Source organism: Pseudophryne corroboree, chromosome 9 (assembly GCF_028390025.1).
Source record: "Pseudophryne corroboree isolate aPseCor3 chromosome 9, aPseCor3.hap2, whole genome shotgun sequence".
NCBI lineage: Eukaryota > Metazoa > Chordata > Amphibia > Anura > Myobatrachidae > Pseudophryne > Pseudophryne corroboree.
This window is the reverse complement of record NC_086452.1, coordinates 8468230-8486708: the sequence shown is the minus strand read 5'-3', so window position 1 is coordinate 8486708 and position 18479 is coordinate 8468230. Positions and strand designations below refer to the sequence as shown.

Below are 18479 nucleotides of genomic sequence, written 5' to 3'. Positions count from 1 at the left end.
GCTAGGCCCGTGGGCAAAGTCAGGCCTGTGGGCAGTTAGGGGGCGCTAGGCCCAGCGAAGCAGCGTTTCCCTGAGGTGAGTAAAGGTGGTACTGGGCGCTAGGCTCAGGCCACCCTGAGAGTACGGTAGGTGGGTGAGCTGTGCGGTCCCCACTACTGGGTGTTCTGGGTCGGGTAGATAAAGGGACAGCACCGTTTTATGTTGTAACTCCGATAGTGTGTTATATGTTGTTACCGTGCAGGGCAAAGTGTATGTGTTGTGTAAGTTGTGCATAGTTGTGTTGCACCACACCCACAGAGCTAGTTTGAGGGCTCCGCTGTTGTAGATAGTATAGGGTGTGACACTAGGTCAGAGTTAGGCCCTGCACGGCTGTTTCTCTTTGCCTCCTTACAGGGACCTGTAAGTGGAGAAGATCGGAGTGCAAGACTCGTGACGGTGAGTAGCATCCGTGTACGTCTGTCCCTTGTTTGTCCCCGAGCGCCGGAGTTAGGATTGCTCACGGACGTGAGAATCCCTTTCATCACACTACGTGCGAAAGCGCGAGTGTGTGAAAGCTGGGTAGCTGAGGCTTTGTGCCGGTGATGACCATTCACCCAGCCGGTGAAGGTCGCAGCCACCCCTGGGGTATCCCCTGTTCCACCGGAAGAAGGGTCGATACCCCTTTGATGTAAACCCTTCTCTCCTCAGCTAGGTCGTCGGTCAGCTCCGAGAGGGAATCGCCGTGTCCGGATCCGAGTGAAGATTTCCAGGTCCGTTGAGGGTTCCGGTACCTGAAGGTGAGAGCGAGCGGCGCCTGGTGAGTACCGAGTCTACACCTGCACGGCAGCAGGCACCACCACACGCACCCGCAGGCCGCGCCGCACCTCTCACACTCAGGTACCGGAACCCTCAACGGACCTGGAAATCTTCACTCGGATCCGGACACGGCGATTCCCTCTCGGAGCTGACCGACGACCTAGCTGAGGAGAGAAGGGTTTACATCAAAGGGGTATCGACCCTTCTTCCGGTGGAACAGGGGATACCCCAGGGGTGGCTGCGACCTTCACCGGCTGGGTGAATGGTCATCACCGGCACAAAGCCTCAGCTACCCAGCTTTCACACACTCGCGCTTTCGCACGTAGTGTGATGAAAGGGATTCTCACGTCCGTGAGCAATCCTAACTCCGGCGCTCGGGGACAAACAAGGGACAGACGTACACGGATGCTACTCACCGTCACGAGTCTTGCACTCCGATCTTCTCCACTTACAGGTCCCTGTAAGGAGGCAAAGAGAAACAGCCGTGCAGGGCCTAACTCTGACCTAGTGTCACACCCTATACTATCTACAACAGCGGAGCCCTCAAACTAGCTCTGTGGGTGTGGTGCAACACAACTATGCACAACTTACACAACACATACACTTTGCCCTGCACGGTAACAACATATAACACACTATCGGAGTTACAACATAAAACGGTGCTGTCCCTTTATCTACCCGACCCAGAACACCCAGTAGTGGGGACCGCACAGCTCACCCACCTACCGTACTCTCAGGGTGGCCTGAGCCTAGCGCCCAGTACCACCTTTACTCACCTCAGGGAAACGCTGCTTCGCTGGGCCTAGCGCCCCCTAACTGCCCACAGGCCTGACTTTGCCCACGGGCCTAGCGCCCGCCTAACTTGCCGCCCGTTGGGTGACCTGGGCCTTGTGCCCAGGGTCACCTTTCATATCCCTAATTGGCCACAAATCCACTAGGGCCTAGCGCCCTCTAATGTCCCCACAGGCCTAGTGCCTGAACGTGCCCCTCGGGCCTAATGCCCGCCTAACTGTGCCCACAGGCCGGTGGCCTGACTATCCTCATGGGCCTAGTGCCCAACATGTGCCCCCCAGGCCTAGTGCCTGCCTATCTGGTGCCGCAGAGGTTGGGTGGCTTGGGCCTAATGCCCAAACCACCTAATCAGAATAATGACCCCCAATCTCCTAACTGCGCCACAGGCCTAGTGCCTGACTTGTGCCCTCGGGCCTAATGCCTGTCCCTGGTGGTCTAGGGAGGAAAAGGGGAGGGGGGAAGGATGCCTCACTGAGGCCTTACCTAACCCGGGGGCCTCCGGTGCCCTCTTCGGCCGCTGGCCCGTCCTGGCCAGCGGCGCCGCCGTCGCATCGCCGCGTCCAGCCGCCGCTGGACATCTTCTTTCCCAGGGCTGGAGTCTTCAGGCCTCTTCAGCGGCCACCGGAGCTCCTCTCCCTGCGGCCGTCGTCGTCTTCCTCCACGCAGTCCTTGTTTCCTGTCCGGCTCCTCTTCCTTCTTCGCGCTCTTCTGCGCGCGCGCTGTCCTCTTCGGCTCCCGCCCGCGACGTCTTCTCCTCTTCCCGCTCCTCAGCGCCGTCGTCCTCCGCTCTGGCTCCCGCCCGGCGTCTGACGTCAGACGCCGGGGGCGGGGCCTATGACGCGGCGAGCGCCGATTGGCTCGCCGCGTCTCTCTCCTATTGGCTGCCGCTCCGGGAGCCGCGATTGGCTCCCGGAGGGCGCCAACATTCAAACCCTCCAGCCTGGGGTCCGGTGCAGGGAAAAGGGTAATCCCTGCACCGGACACCCGCCGCCGCCACGCACCCAGCGCTGGGGACAGACAAGCTGCCCCAGCGCTGTCCCCAACTAGGGACAACACAGATGTGCCCACAGGGCACATCCTTACATAGACAGTGAAAGGTTGACATCAGTGGCGTCACAAGGCGGGTGCGGGGGGTGCGGCCCGCACCCGGGTGTGACACCTGGAGGGGGTGACACCAAATGTCAGCTCCTCCGTAGTGACAGGAGCCAGGTGCTGCAGTGTGAAATTCCGCTACAGCACCCGGCTCCTGTCATAGCAGAGGAGCCGACAGCACACTGAGACCGTCTCTGGGGGAAGCCCAGCATCTCCGGAGATGCTGGGCACGCCCCCAGAGTGACGATACCAGTATCCCCGCGAAGCCACGCCCCCTAGCTGTAAGGCCACGCCCCTTTTTTTTGCCGCGATCGCGGCAGTACATCAGGGGTGCGCACCGGGTGTCACCACACCTGGTGCCGCCTCTGGTTGACATCCAAAAGGTCGACAGGATCAAAAGTTCAACCTCTAAAAAGTTGACGTCCAAAAGGTCGACAGGGTCAAAAAGCCAACATGAAAAAGTCAAATTTTTTTATTTTATTCTTTTGGTGTTTTTAAACACATATTACCCAAATTTGTTGAAATGCTTTGCTCGCCTCACTTCGGGTGCGGTGACTCACTCCACTTCACTTGCCAATATCTGTACTGTCACAGAATGAGCCTGTAAATCGGCCTCCAAACCCCCTGAAGGAAGGCCAAGAAAAGAGAGGGGAAAAACTTGATGGTATGAATCGTCTTCCGTTCACACCACAAGATGTAGACTTAGTAAACTGTGAGGTAATCGCGAGACGAGATCTCTTTCCGGGGTTGCAACATAGTACAGACTACCGAGAGAGAGAAACGACAAAAGCCAAGCTGGTAAAGCTAACCAAGGAAGGTCCTCATGTAGAAACAGACCTTGTTGCAGCAGGTCCGGCCTAAGTGGAAGACGCCACCTAAGACCTAGCGGCCCTAGGAGAATCTTGGCGTACCACAACCTGCATGGACAGTGTGGAGCAACTGGGAGTACCATCATTCATTAATTCTGGATGCGCCATATTAACCCTTCCAATTTTGGAGAATTACCCACTGGAACTCCTGCAAGTGAAACTGCGTACTGAATGGTGTTGAAGGTGGTGACCATCATGCCCAACAATTTCATGCACCACAAAACTGACGGTCGAGGCTCTGAAACTCACTGGAGAAAGGTGACGAAGACTACCCCCAGAACTGAAGGCGCTGACAATTAATTAAAGTAAGTTAGACCTTTCCGAAATCTTTCTAAGGAAGGTATGATTATAATACCGTTTACACGCAATAAGCTCGCCATCACTGATTTCATTTGGGTGAAAACACATGGAGCCATGGCTATATTGAACGGCAAGGCCTGCAAAACGTAGGGGAGAAGGATGAACATGAAAGAAGAACATGAAGATATGCCTCCTAACGTGTAGTGAGGCCAATCCATTGTTGGCCTCCAAGCTGTGAATTACCGATTGGAGATTCTTTTAGAAAAAGAACTAACCACTACCTGGTGTTCCAAGCACAAAGATTTAAGATTGGCTGGAATGAAACGTTCCACTTCCGAACCGATGGAGTAGTACACCAGTTTTTCCATTCAGCGGTGAAACTGGAGTAATTACGCACCATGGCCCTCATTCCGAGTTGATCGTACGTAGCAACTTTTTGCTGCTCAAACGATCAACTTGACGCCGCCTATGGGGGAGTGTATTTTAGCGTAGCAGGTCTGCGATCGCTTGTGCAGCCCTGCTATGCTAAAAGTTTCCTGGAAAACAAGACCAGGGTCAGACCTACTTACCCTGTGCGACGGATCCAGCGACGAAGGTCCCGGGATTGATGTCAGACATCCACCCTCCAAACGCCTGGACATGCCTGCGTTCGGATTTCCACGCTCGGAAAACGGTGAGTAGACGCCCCGGAACACCTACCCGCTGTCCATCTTCTTGCGATCGTGCTAGCGATCACTTTCTTCTTTATTCTGGCCGCTGCCCGCCAGGGCATTGACGCACGTGCGCATTGTGGCCGCCGTGCACGCGCAGTTCCGACCCGTTTGCACCACAGCGAAGAACCGCTGCGTGCGTACGGGTCGGAATGACCCCTCGCGATGGCAGATCTGTGAAGTCAAACATTGCGAATGATTTCAGAACCTAGGCCTCTGGAGTAACTGTGAACTGGGTAGATGTACTCATTACCGAGGTGAAGCAAGAAGCCGTAGCGACGACATGTATAAACATCTCGTTTGCCGAAGTGGGGGAGTGAAAACTCCCCCGTCCAGTGATCCCTTTCAGAGCGCACAGTAGACCATCTGGGTGCCTGGGAAGCCAATCCCCAGCTGAGAAAGAAATGGCGCGGGGCAGAGTGACTCCTGGTGGACACTGCACCCTGAAAGGATGAATGAAAACCTAGAATTGCAGATCCCGCTGTCAGGGGCAGTTACAAGAAAAGTTCTTCGCCAGCGGTTGGGAAGAATAGTATCCTGTGCTAGCTGAAAGACTTCTTTGCTGCCCTCCTTCACGCTTGGATTTAAAGGGCCTTAGAAACCAAGATGGTCGTAGCTGAAACCCTGTGAGCTACCTGAGCACTGAATTTATAAAGTCTATACATATATATAACCAAATGTAGATATATATATATATATATATAGAACCCAGCGCTCCTATCAAAACTTATCTATTACACCAATTTGTTGCTTATTTAATCTTTATACATCTATTAATTTTCACCATATATTATAAAATGCTGCTCCCATAGGTAGTACTGTTCTACCAATAATAGACCAATTTTTAAAGATAATCACACTTGTTATCAAGGGAGCGCAAATAATAATAAAATATACAAGCTCTTTATTTAAAAAAAAAAACATATAGACAGAAAAAACCACAATCAATAAAATGCAATGGAGTCAACATACATAGGCACCACTATCCATATCTATATGTAATCAGTATCTATTTCATATTGCCCTTGATGACAACGGAATGTCTATTAAAATGTCCAAAAAAATCCTCCTGGATACAGCTGTTGTAATTTAATCGTTACTTTCCAATTGTAATTGATACTTTAAATTCTTTCTTGTGGATGAACAGCAACAGTTGTAACCAACGCCTCTTATTATATCTTTTTCTGCAGTTAAAGTTCATATGTAACTCACGTGAGTATTGAAGGAAAGCAGGGGGAGAACGCTGTGATGGTTGTTGAAACACAGCGGTATGCTACGACCCCCGTTAACCGTGGCTGGATCTTATTGGCACTCGCGGTCGGGATATTCCTCCCCCTGCCGTGGGGTAGAGACCTCCTTTTGCTCGGTCTCAAATTGCTTTTCCCCTTCACCGCTGTCTTTGCATCAGACGTCCGCCGTAATGTAGCTTGTTCATGAACGGGCTTATGACCTCAGCAATCAGAGTGTCCGGTAGTCACCTTCCTTACGCGTTTCTCCGCTGTTATCCAAGAGCGGTTCCTCTGACGAAACTGCTCTTGGGTAACAGCGGAGAAACGCGTAAGGAAGGTGACTACCGGACACTCTGATTGCTGAGGTCATAAGCCCGTTCATGAACAAGCTACATTACGGCGGACGTCTGATGCAAAGACAGCGGTGAAGGGGAAAAGCAATTTGAGACCGAGCAAAAGGAGGTCTCTACCCCACGGCAGGGGGAGGAATATCCCGACCGCGAGTGCCAATAAGATCCAGCCACGGTTAACGGGGGTCGTAGCATACCGCTGTGTTTCAACAACCATCACAGCGTTCTCCCCCTGCTTTCCTTCAATACTCACGTGAGTTACATATGAACTTTAACTGCAGAAAAAGATATAATAAGAGGCGTTGGTTACAACTGTTGCTGTTCATCCACAAGAAAGAATTTAAAGTATCAATTACAATTGGAAAGTAACGATTAAATTACAACAGCTGTATCCAGGAGGATTTTTTGGACATTTTAATAGACATTCCGTTGTCATCAAGGGCAATATGAAATAGATACTGATTACATATAGATATGGATAGTGGTGCCTATGTATGTTGACTCCATTGCATTTTATTGATTGTGGTTTTTTCTGTCTATATATATTTTTTTTTAAATAAAGAGCTTGTATATTTTATTATTATTTGCGCTCCCTTGATAACAAGTGTGATTATCTTTAAAAATCTACCTGAGCACTGTCCTGCACAGCCGGACACCCAGTTAGCTGCACCACAAAGCTGTCCTACAAATCATCATGAAGCCCAGCGACGGTAACGTTGGCAGAAGCTCTTATAGCGCAAGGCACCTCTGCTGCAGCCAGGAAAAATCATATCACAACCTCAGAATTTATTAAAACAGACTTGAGACAACCGTCCAAGTTTTACCTAGCGGATTGCTAAGGACGCTGAACCCTGCACAGGAAAGGCCCTGTGTGTAAACATTCTAAACGCAGTGACAACCGTGGGACACACAATCAGTTCCCGGCCCCAAGAGGCCTCCAGTGAGGACAGAGTGTTGGGGGATCCCTCTGATCACACATACACAGCTGTACGTGGCGAGATGAACGCAGCTCTCGCCGCCAGTACACTCCCCCTGCGCACTGCTACATGCTGCAAATAAATACAATACTATCACATAAAGCGAGCCCTATCTCCACAGACACCTGGAGAAGGCTGGCACTGTGGGGCGGCAGGGGGCCGAGCTTACTTCTAGAGCTACAATCGAGTGTAAGTGCCAGCTCCAGCCCCACAGCAATCCCATGTCCCAGTGTCCCCCGGCCTTGCCAGAGAAATATCATTTGTAAAGGGCCTCGGAAGACGTGTGCACTAGAGACATAACTGTTATTAATAATAATGCTAGGAATAAGCGCAGCATGTTATTACCAATGTGCATAGTTACTGCCTTATTCTGCTCTGCTCCCAGCTCGGAACCTGCACCTTTCTATCATTCTATGTCCCCGCAGGTCCTCGCTGAGTATAATAACCTGTGGAATACTGCACCAGATTCTGATAAACCATTGCAGATATTAGCAGGCGCTGTGGACGTCTGTGACTGGCCGAGAAGCTCTGCAGCCTCGTGCTCCGTAACATCGGACATAGGGGGTCATTCCGAGTTGTTCGCTCGCTGCCGATTTTCACTATGCTGCGATTTGTTGCTAAATGCGCATGCGCATGGTACACAGCGAGCATGCGCTTAGTTATTTAACTAAAAACGTAGCAGTTCTGCTGTGGATTCTGCGGCGCTTTTCAGTCGCTCTGCTGATCGGTGAGTGATTGACAGGAAAGGGGTGTTTCTGGGTGGTAACTGAGCATTTTCCGGGAGTGTGCTAAAAAACACAGACGTGTCAGGGAAAAACGCGGGAGTGTCTGGAGAAACGGGGGAGTGGCTGGCCGAACGCAGGGCGTGTTTGTGACGTCAAACCAGGAACTAAACGGACTGAGGTGATCGCAGTGTAGGAGTAGGTCTGGAGCTACTCAGAAACTGCAGGGAATTATTTAGTAGCAATTCTGCTAATCTTTCGTTCGCAATTCTGCTAAGCTAAGATACACTCCCAGAGGGCGGCGGCCTAGCGTGTGCACTGCTGCTAAAATCAGCTAGTGAGCGATCAACTCGGAATGAGGGCCATTATGTAGCTTACGGTAGGACGCACAATATGACGCATCTTTACACTCCAATGCTAATGGGTGACAATTATTTCTTAAGGTACAAGGTTGCCAGAAAAAGGAGAATGTTGATGAGGGGTATTTACTAAGCAGTCTGTCAGTCACACACCATTTACTGGGGGTACCAATACTGGTGCGGATGCATCCTATGAATTCACCAGGAAATGCGCAGCCTCGTTGGCGTGCCTACTTCCTTGTGGATTGGTAGACTGCGTCCGCGGGAATATTTCCCTTCAGACCACAGACAGACTTCTCCCAACCATGCACAGGACTACAAGTACCAACCTTTATGCCCGGGTCCCCATGAGGACCCACTTCACCCTCCGTTCCAGGTGCTCCCTGCAGAAGACAAATGATGTAATGTCAGTATAGGATCACAATGAGAAGAGCAAAAGGTCTGGATCTAGGATACGGTCTCTGAAATACTCTCCAACCTCACATTTGTCCTGCACTCTGCAAGTAGGCAATAGATGAAATGGGTCAAAAAGCTGAAATGGCAAAGCAGAGCTTGCTCAGTAATTCCTCTTCCTGCTTCAGCGAATCTCCTTCTCATTTACACCTATAAACACTAATAATGTCCAGAGGATAACAAGGCTATGAGCCTATCCTCTGCTCATTCTGTCTTTATACTGCAGATCACGTGAGTGACATGTAATTACAGATGTACAGTAAATGCCTGGTAATGGACCTGTGAGCTGACATTAGAGACAGTCCATGGACCTCACTGACAGACACTCATGCAGTAACTGTCGTCTGTTCATGTACAATGCGCAGCTCTTACTCCCTGCTGTGGCCTGAGTCCCATTTGCACCTTTGAGTAATGTTTGCAAAAAAGGTTTGGTACAGTATATTATCCTGACTTTCACTACGTCGACACTGACATTCATCATGTTGACACTAATGAAATGTCAACATGACATTCCCAGTGGTGCAGTTGTGAATTATCTGGTTTGGCGGATCTAGCGGCTCCAGTGGTGCCTTCCGAGTCTGGCGGTCAGATGGCAATGACTTACAGCTGATCATGTGGCACTTCTAGTGGTGAGTACCCCTAACCTTCCCTCTGGTGCCAAACCCTTCCTTCGAGTAGCCTAATCTTAACCCTAATCCCAATGCCCAGCCCTCCCTTCCTGTAGCCTAACCCTTCCCCAATGCCTAACCCTTCCTTCCTTTAGCCTAACCCTCCCCCCAATGCCTAACCCTTCCATCCCGTAGCCTAACCCTCCCCCCAATGCCTAACCCTCCCCTTCCCGTAGCCTAACCCTCCCCCCAATGCCTAACCCTTCCTTCCCGTAGCCTAACCTTGACCTTTATCCCCTAAATACCTAACCCTCCCTTCCAGTAACCTAACACTAACCCTCCCCTAAATACCTAACCCCTCCTTCCTGTAACCTAACACTTAACCTCCCTCTAATACCTAACCCCTCCTTCCTGTAAACTAACCCTCCCTTCCTGTAACCTAACACTAACCCTTCCCCCAATGCCTAACCCTCTCTACCTGTAGCCTAACCCTCATCCCAATGCCTAACCCTCCCTTCCTGTAGCCTAACTCTCCCCCCAATGCCTAAACCCTCCCTTCCTTGAGCCTAACCCTCCCCCCAATGCCTAACCCTTCCTTCCCGTAGCCTAACCCTCCCCCCAATGCCTAACCCTCCCTTCCTGTAGCCTAACACTAACCATCCCCCAATGCCTAACCCTCCCTTCCTGTAGCCTAACCCTCCCCCCAATGCCTAACTCTCCCTTCCTGTAGCCTAACACTAACCCTCCCCCCAATGCCTAACCCTCCCTTCCTGTAGCCTAACACTAACCATCCCCCAATGCCTAACCCTCCCTTCCTGTAGCCTAACCCTCCCCCCAATGCCTAAACCCTCCCTTCCTTTAGCCTAACCCTCCCCTCAATGCCTAACCCTTCCATCCCGTAGCCTAACCCTCACCCCAATGCCTAACCCTTCCTTCCCGTAGCCTAACCCTCCCCCCAATGCCTAACCCTCCCTTCCTGTAGCCTAACACTAACCATCCCCCAATGCCTAACCCTCCCTTCCTGTAGCCTAACCCTCCCCCCAATGCCTAACCCTCCCTTCCTGTAGCCTAACACTAACCCTCCCCCCAATGCCTAACCCTCCCTTCCTGTAGCCTAACACTAACCATCCCCCAATGCCTAACCCTCCCTTCTTGTAGCCTAACCCTCCCCCCAATGCCTAAACCCTCCCTTCCTTTAGCCTAACCCTCCCCTCAATGCCTAACCCTTCCATCCCGTAGCCTAACCCTCACCCCAATGCCTAACCCTTCCTTCCCGTAGCCTAACCCTCCCCCCAATGCCTAACCCTCCCTTCCTGTAGCCTAACACTAACCATCCCCCAATGCCTAACCCTCCCTTCCTGTAGCCTAACCCTCCCCCCAATGCCTAACCCTCCCTTCCTGTAGCCTAACCCTCCCCCCAATGCCTAACCCTCCCTTCCTGTAGCCTAACCCTCCCCCCAATGCCTAACCCTCCCTTCCTGTAGCGTAACTCTCCCCCCAATGCCTAACCCTCCCGTTCCGCAGCCTAACCCTCCCGTTCCGCAGCCTAACCCTCCCTTCCTATAACGTTACCCTCTAGTGCTGCACCCTATCCCTCGCTACACAGCTGTAAAAGGTGGACACAACGGTCATATCGCATACACGGGTGGACTCACCTCTGGGCCTGTTTCTCCAGCTGGACCTGAGTCTCCTTGTGGTCCCCTTTGTCCCTAACAATTGAATGAAACAATATATTATATATTAGAAAAGGCATTTGGTCAATTTTCAGATGATAAAACAAGTTCTGTCTGAGGCAGCGTCCCGTTCCCGCACCAGGGACATCACAGAGCTTCCTCCTGCCTATACTTACAGCGCAGTGACAGGCCTGTGGGGTCTGATGGTCTGACCCTGAGAACATTTGGTTGGTAATTGAACAAATTATAAACATCTGCTATAATTCTGCCAAAATGAACTTCAATGCGTTATGTAAATCTGCTGTGAATTACTCCATACTCTTTGTACATTCCACATGAAGCCCTATTTGTGATGAAATTACTATGAAACCAAAGCCATGTATTACAAATGGGAAGCTAATCTACCGGATTCCGGGGTCGCAGAGCGGCAGATACATAAACAGAGCGGAAAGAAAACGTTGTGCGATCACTTCAGCCTGTCCGAGACCGGAATTGACATCAGGAACCCGCCCTGCAAACGCCTGGACACGCCTGTGTTTTTCCAACCACTCCTAGAAAACGGTCAGTTGACACCCAGAAACGCCTACTTGCTGTCAATCACCTTGCGGTCGCCGCTGCGATCGCTTTCTTCGCAAGGACCCACGCTGCCTGGCGTTTCCCATCGCCAGGCAGCGACGAGACTGCGCATTGCAGTCGCAGTTCAGATCCGATCGCACCGCTGCGAAAAACTGCTGCGTGCGATTGGGTCAGAATGACCCTAATTGTGCGGCCTCCTTCTGCAGCAGTGGTCTCAGTCACAGGATTAAGGTAAAGACTGCGGCTGTAACTGCATACGAAATGGAAAATGCAAATTCTCCTGCACACGGTAACGTTATCACGTACTCTGTGACTCAATAAAGACAGACTGTGTGAAAACATTCAGATACATCACTAGCCAATGGCGTCACAAGGGGGGTGCGGCCCGCTCCCGGGTGTCACCCACCGAGGGGTGACACCAAAATGCCGGCTCCTGCTCAGTGACAGGAGCCGAGTGCTGCACTGTTACATTATGTGCAGCACTCGGCTCCTGGCACTGCAGGGACAGCACTCCCCGGGAGTCAGCCCGCACCTCCCACACCCCCCAAGTGACAAAAAAAATGGGTGTCGGGACACGAAGCCCCGCTCCTTCCCGCAAAGCCCTGCCCCCTCTTCGGTCCTTCAATGGACTAAAAACAGGTGCCACTCACAAAGCCCCGCCCCTCTAATTAAGCCCTGCCTATTACCGTGAAGCCCCGCCCCTTTTTTCAGCCGACGCACCGTGTGTTAAGGAGGTGAGTGACGCCTCTGTCATTAGCTCACAGCGGATACGGTCATTAGGTCGACACACAAAAAGGTTGACATGCGTTTTCACTTTTTTTTTTCTTTTTCATTTTTTGTACATTTTCATACTTTCCGATCGATATGGACTACGATTGGGTATAGTAACCTTGCCCGAAGCATGGCGAGCGCAGCGAGGGGACACGGTGCACTAATTGGGGATCCCGGTCACTGTATGAAGAAAACAACCAAAAAAAAACCTCATGTCGACCTATTTCAGGAGTCCACCTAGTCACTGTCGACCAATAGTGGTCAACCTAATGACTGTTGACCTAGTCACTGTTGACCCTATGATCTACACCCCCTACAGTACATAATGGAGGTGGTGGCGTTATACTGTGGGGTTGTGTCAGCTGGTTTGGTGCGGGTCTGCTAGGTGTAATGATTGGTCACAGTAACTCTGAGAAGTGTAGAGATGTTCCCGGTAACTCTGAGAAGTGTAGAGATGTTCCCGGTAACTCTGAGACGTGTAGAGATGTTCCCGGTAACTCTGAGAAGTGTAGAGATGTTCTCGGTAACTCTGAGAAGTGTAGAGATGTTCCCGGTAACTCTGAGAAGTGTAGAGATGTTCCTGGTAACTCTGAGAAGTGCAGAGATGTTCTCTGTAACTCTGAGAAGTGTAGAGATGTTCCTGGTAACTCTGAGACGTGTAGAGATGTTCTCGGTAACTCTGAGAAGTGTAGAGATGTTCCCGGTAACTCTGAGAAGTGTAGAGATGTTCCCGGTAACTCTGAGAAGTGTAGAGATGTTCCCGGTAACTCTGAGAAGTGTAGAGATGTTCTCGGTAACTCTGAGAAGTGTAGAGATGTTCCCGGTAACACTGAGAAGTGTAGAGATGTTCCCGGTAACTCTGAGAAGTGTAGAGATGTTCCCAGTAACTCTGAGAAGTGTAGAGATGTTCCCGGTAACTCTGAGAAGTGTAGCGATGTTCCCGGTAACTCTGAGAAGTGTAGAGATGTTTCCGGTAACTCTGAGAAGTGTAGAGATGTTCCCGGTAACTCTGAGAAGTGTAGAGATGTTCCCGGTAACTCTGAGAAGTGTAGAGATGTTCCCGGTAACTCTGAGAAGTGTAGAGATGTTCTCGGTAACTTTGAGAAGTGTAGAGATGTTCCTGGTAACTCTGAGAAGTGCAGAGATGTTCCCGGTAACTCTGAGAAGTGTAGAGATGTTCCCGGTAACTCTGAGAAGTGTAGAGATGTTCCCAGTAACTCTGAGAAGTGTAGAGATGTTCCCGGTAACTCTGAGACGTGCAGAGATGTTCTCGGTAACTCTGAGAAGTGTAGAGATGTTCCCGGTAACTCTGAGAAGTGTAGAGATGTTCTCGGTAACTCTGAGAAGTGTAGAGATGTTCCTGGTAACTCTGAGACGTGTAGAGATGTTCCTGGTAACTCTGAGAAGTGTAGAGATGTTCCCGGTAACTCTGAGAAGTGTAGAGATGTTCTCGGTAACTCTGAGAAGTGTAGAGATGTTCCCGGTAACTCTGAGAAGTGTAGAGATGTTCCAGGTAACTCTGAGAAGTGTAGAGATGTTCCCGGTAACTCTGAGAAGTGTAGAGATGTTCTCGGTAACTCTGAGAAGTGTAGAGATGTTCTTGGTAACTCTGAGAAGTGTAGAGATGTTCTTGGTAACTCTGAGAAGTGTAGAGATGTTCTTGATAACTCTGAGAAGTGTAGAGATGTTCCCGGTAACTCTGAGAAGTGTAGAGATGTTCCCGGTAACTCTGAGAAGTGTAGAGATGTTCCCGGTAACTCTGAGAAGTGTAGAGATGTTCTCGGTAACTCTGAGAAGTGTAGAGATGTTCTTGGTAACTCTGAGAAGTGTAGAGATGTTCTTGGTAACTCTGAGAAGTGTAGAGATGTTCCCGGTAACTCTGAGACGTGTAGAGATGTTCCTGGTAACTCTGAGAAGTGTAGAGATGTTCTCGGTAACTCTGAGAAGTGTAGAGATGTTCTCTGTAACTCTGAGAAGTGTAGAGATGTTCTTGGTAACTCTGAGAAGTGTAGAGATGTTCCTGGTAACTCTGAGAAGTGTAGAGATGTTCCCGGTAACTCTGAGAAGTGTAGAGATGTTCCTGGTAACTCTGAGAAGTGTAGAGATGTTCCCGGTAACTCTGAGAAGTGTAGAGATGTTCCCGGTAACTCTGAGAAGTGTAGAGATGTTCTCGGTAACTCTGAGAAGTGTAGAGATGTTCTTGGTAACTCTGAGAAGTGTAGAGATGTTCTTAATAACTCTGAGAAGTGTAGAGATGTTCCCGGTAACTCTGAGAAGTGTAGAGATGTTCCTGGTAACTCTGAGAAGTGTAGAGATGTTCCCGGTAACTCTGAGAAGTGTAGAGATGTTCTCGGTAACTCTGAGAAGTGTAAAGATGTTCCTGGTAACTCTGAGAAGTGTAGAGATGTTCCCGGTAACTCTGAGAAGTGTAGAGATGTTCTCGGTAACTCTGAGAAGTGTAGAGATGTTCTTGGTAACTCTGAGAAGTGTAGAGATGTTCTTGGTAACTCTGAGAAGTGTAGAGATGTTCCCGGTAACTCTGAGACGTGTAGAGATGTTCCCGGTAACTCTGAGAAGTGTAGAGATGTTCTCGGTAACTCTGAGAAGTGTAGAGATGTTCTCTGTAACTCTGAGAAGTGTAGAGATGTTCTTGGTAACTCTGAGAAGTGTAGAGATGTTCTTGGTAACTCTGAGAAGTGTAGAGATGTTCCCGGTAACTCTGAGAAGTGTAGAGATGTTCCTGGTAACTCTGAGAAGTGTAGAGATGTTCCCGGTAACTCTGAGAAGTGTAGAGATGTTCCCGGTAATTTTGAGAAGTGTAGAGATGTTCTTGGTAACTCTGAGAAGTGTAGAGATGTTCCCGGTAACTCTGAGAAGTGTAGAGATGTTCCTGGTAACTCTGAGAAGTGTAGAGATGTTCCTGGTAACTCTGAGAAGTGTAGAGATGTTCCCGGTAACTCTGAGAAGTGTAGAGATGTTCCCGGTAACTCTGAGACGTGTAGAGATGTTCTCGGTAACTGGGGGTCATTCCGAGTTGTTCGCTCGCTAGCTGCTTTTAGCAGCTTTGCACACGCTAAGCCGCCGCCTACTGGGAGTGAATCTTAGCATTTTAAAATTGCGAACGAAAGATTAGCAGAATTGCGAATAGACACTTCTTAGCAGTTTCTGAGTAGCTCCACACTTACTCGGCAACTGCGATCAGTTCAGTCAATTTCGTTCCTGGTTTGACGTCACAAACACACCCAGCGTTCGCCCAGACACTCCCCCGTTTCTTCAGACACTCCCGCGTTTTTCCCGGAAACGGTAGCGTTTTTTCGCACACTCCCATAAAACGGCCAGTTTCCGCCCAGAAACACCCACTTCCTGTCAATCACATTACGATCACCAGAACGAAGAATAAACCTCGTAATGCCGTGAGTAAAATACCTAACTGCATAGCAAATTTACTTGGCGCAGTCGCACTGCGGACATTGCGCATGCGCATTAGCGACTATTCGCTCCGTTGCGACAAAAAAATAACGAGCCAACAACTCGGAATGCCCCCCACTCTGAGAAGTGTAGAGATGTTCCCGGTAACTCTGAGAAGTGTAGAGATGTTCCCGGTAACTCTGAGAAGTGTAGAGATGTTCCCGGTAATTCTGAGAAGTGTAGAGATGTTCTCGGTAACTCTGAGAAACGACAAATGGTTTTATCAGGACGACAACGCCACCTGTCATGTTTCCAGAGCGATGCTGGCATGGTACACAGAAGATTCGGTAACCCGGATGGACTGGTAGCTCAGAGTCCAGATCCTCCACTGAGAACCTCTGGGATGAATTGGAGGACGGGTGCGTTCTAGGCTGATTCGGCCTTCTTCAGTGATTCGGCCTTCTTCAGTGTCGCAGTACTGAAGGCATAATGGCAAAACTAACGCCTGCTGTTACCCAGGAACTTGTGGACAGTTTGCCAAGAATGGCATCTGCAGTAATCACTACACAGGGGGCAACTACAGAGTACTGGCGTCAGTAACATCTCGCTGATCTGCTGCCAGCGCCCAATCACTTCTGTCTACATAGTGTAAGTGCTACAAGTGTTACATAGGTGAGAAGTAGTGATTAAGCTGTTAAAAAGTGTTATATTAAGTGTTACAATAATGATGCCCTGAGCCCCCGGTCCCACGGCCAGACCCCATTCCTAACACTACATCCCATATCTTCTGCCTGGCGTCTAATGGCCCTCATTCCGAGTTGATCGGTCGCAAGGCGAATTTAGCAGAGTTACACACGCTAAGCCGCCGCCTACTGGGAGTGAATCTTAGCTTCTTAAAATTGCGACCGATGTATTCGCAATATTGCGATTACTAACTACTTAGCAGTTTCAGAGTAGCTCCAGACTTACTCTGCCTGTGCGATCATTTCAGTGCTTGTCGTTCCTGGTTGACGTCACAAACACACCCAGCGTTCGCCCAGGCACTCCCACCGTTTCCCCGGCCACTCCTGCGTTTTTTCCGGAAACGGTAGCGTTTTCAGCCACACGCCCCTGAAACGCCGTGTTTCCGCCCAGTAACACCCATTTCCTGTCAATCACATTACGATCGCCGGAGCGAAGAAAAAGCCGTGAGTAAAAATACTTTCATCATAGTAAAGTTACTTGGCGCAGTCGCAGTGCGAACATTGCGCATGCGTACTAAGCGGATTTTCACTGCGATGCGATGAAAAATACCGAGCGAACAACTCGGAATGAGGGCCAATGTGCGCTGTGGAAATACACTGCAAATTACCATCAGGAATCCGCCATTCTGCTGCCAAGTGCAAAACACGAGGGGGAGATGTACCAACCTTCAGAGAGAGATAGAGTGGACAGCGGTAAAGGGGTATGTGTACTAAGCCTTGGAAAGAGATAAAGTGGAAGGTTATAAAGTACCAGCCAATCAGCTCCCAACTGTCACAGACTGTAACATGGCAGTTAGGAGCTGATTGTCTGGTACTTTATCTCTCTCCACTTTATCTCTCTCCAACGCTTAGTTCATAGACCCTTTTATCTATCTCCAAGCTTTGATAAATCTCCCCCTTTCACTTGTCATCCAGGGGCAGATGTATTAACCTGGAGAAGGCATAAGGAAGTGATAAACCAGTGATATGTGCAAGGTTATAAAGGCACCAGCCAATCAGATCCTAACTGTTAATTTACATATTGGATCTGATTGGCTGGTGCCTTTATCACCTTGCACATATCACTGGTTTATCACTTCCTTATGCCTTCTCCAGGTTAATACATCTGCCCCCCAGTTACATACAGGTCACTCATCCAGGTACATACAGGTCACTCGCCCAGTTACATACAGGTCACTCGCCCAGTTACATACAGGTCACTCATCCAGTTACATACAGGTCACTCATCCAGTTACATACAGGTCACTCGCCCAGTTACATACAGGTCACTCGCCCAGTTACATACAGGTCACTCGCCCAGTTACATACAGGTCACTCATCCAGTTACATACAGGTCACTCACCCAGTTACATACAGGTCACTCACCCAGTTACATACAGGTCACTCACCCAGTTACATACAGGTCACTCATCCAGTTACACACAGGTCACTCATCCAGTTACATACAGGTCACTCACCCAGTTACATACAGGTCACTCGCCCAGTTACATACAGGTCACTCACCCAGTTACATACAGGTCACTCACCCAGTTACATACAGGTCACTCACCCAGTTACATACAGGTCACTCGCCCAGTTACTAACAGGTCACTTACCCAGTTACATACAGGTCACTGATTCAGTTACATACAGGTCACTCACCCAGTTACATACAGGTCACTCACCCAGTTACATACAGGTCACTGATTCAGTTACATACAGGTCACTCACCCAGTTACATACAGGTCACTCACCCAGTTACATACAGGTCACTGATTCAGTTACATACAGGTCACTCATCCAGTTACATACAGGTCACTCATCCAGTTACATACAGGTCACTCACCCAGTTACATACAGGTCACTGATTCAGTTACATACAGGTCACTCATCCAGTTACATACAGGTCACTCACCCAGTTACATACAGGTCACTGATTCAGTTACATACAGGTCACTCACCCAGTTACATACAGGTCACTCATCCAGTTACATACAGGTCACTCATCCAGTTACACACAGGTCACTCATCCAGTTACATACAGGTCACTCACCCAGTTACATACAGGTCACT

At 49.8% G+C, this 18479-nt stretch overlaps 1 protein-coding gene across 4 annotated transcripts in view; it reads right to left on the bottom strand.

The window, feature by feature from the left end:
- Nucleotides 1-18479, bottom strand: part of COL24A1 (collagen type XXIV alpha 1 chain) — a 767149-nt gene that overhangs the window by 278181 nt on the left and 470489 nt on the right. For all 4 annotated transcript variants that reach the window (XR_010186531.1, XM_063938932.1, XM_063938934.1 and 1 more), the window contains exons 33-34: nt 10912-10965; nt 8525-8578 (exon numbers count right to left, since the gene is read on the bottom strand). Coding sequence is in view for 3 of the 4 variants with exons in the window: in XM_063938932.1 (XP_063795002.1) it covers nt 8525-8578; nt 10912-10965 (108 nt within the window). In the remaining variant the exon portion in view is untranslated. The remainder of the gene's footprint in view (nt 1-8524; nt 8579-10911; nt 10966-18479) is intronic.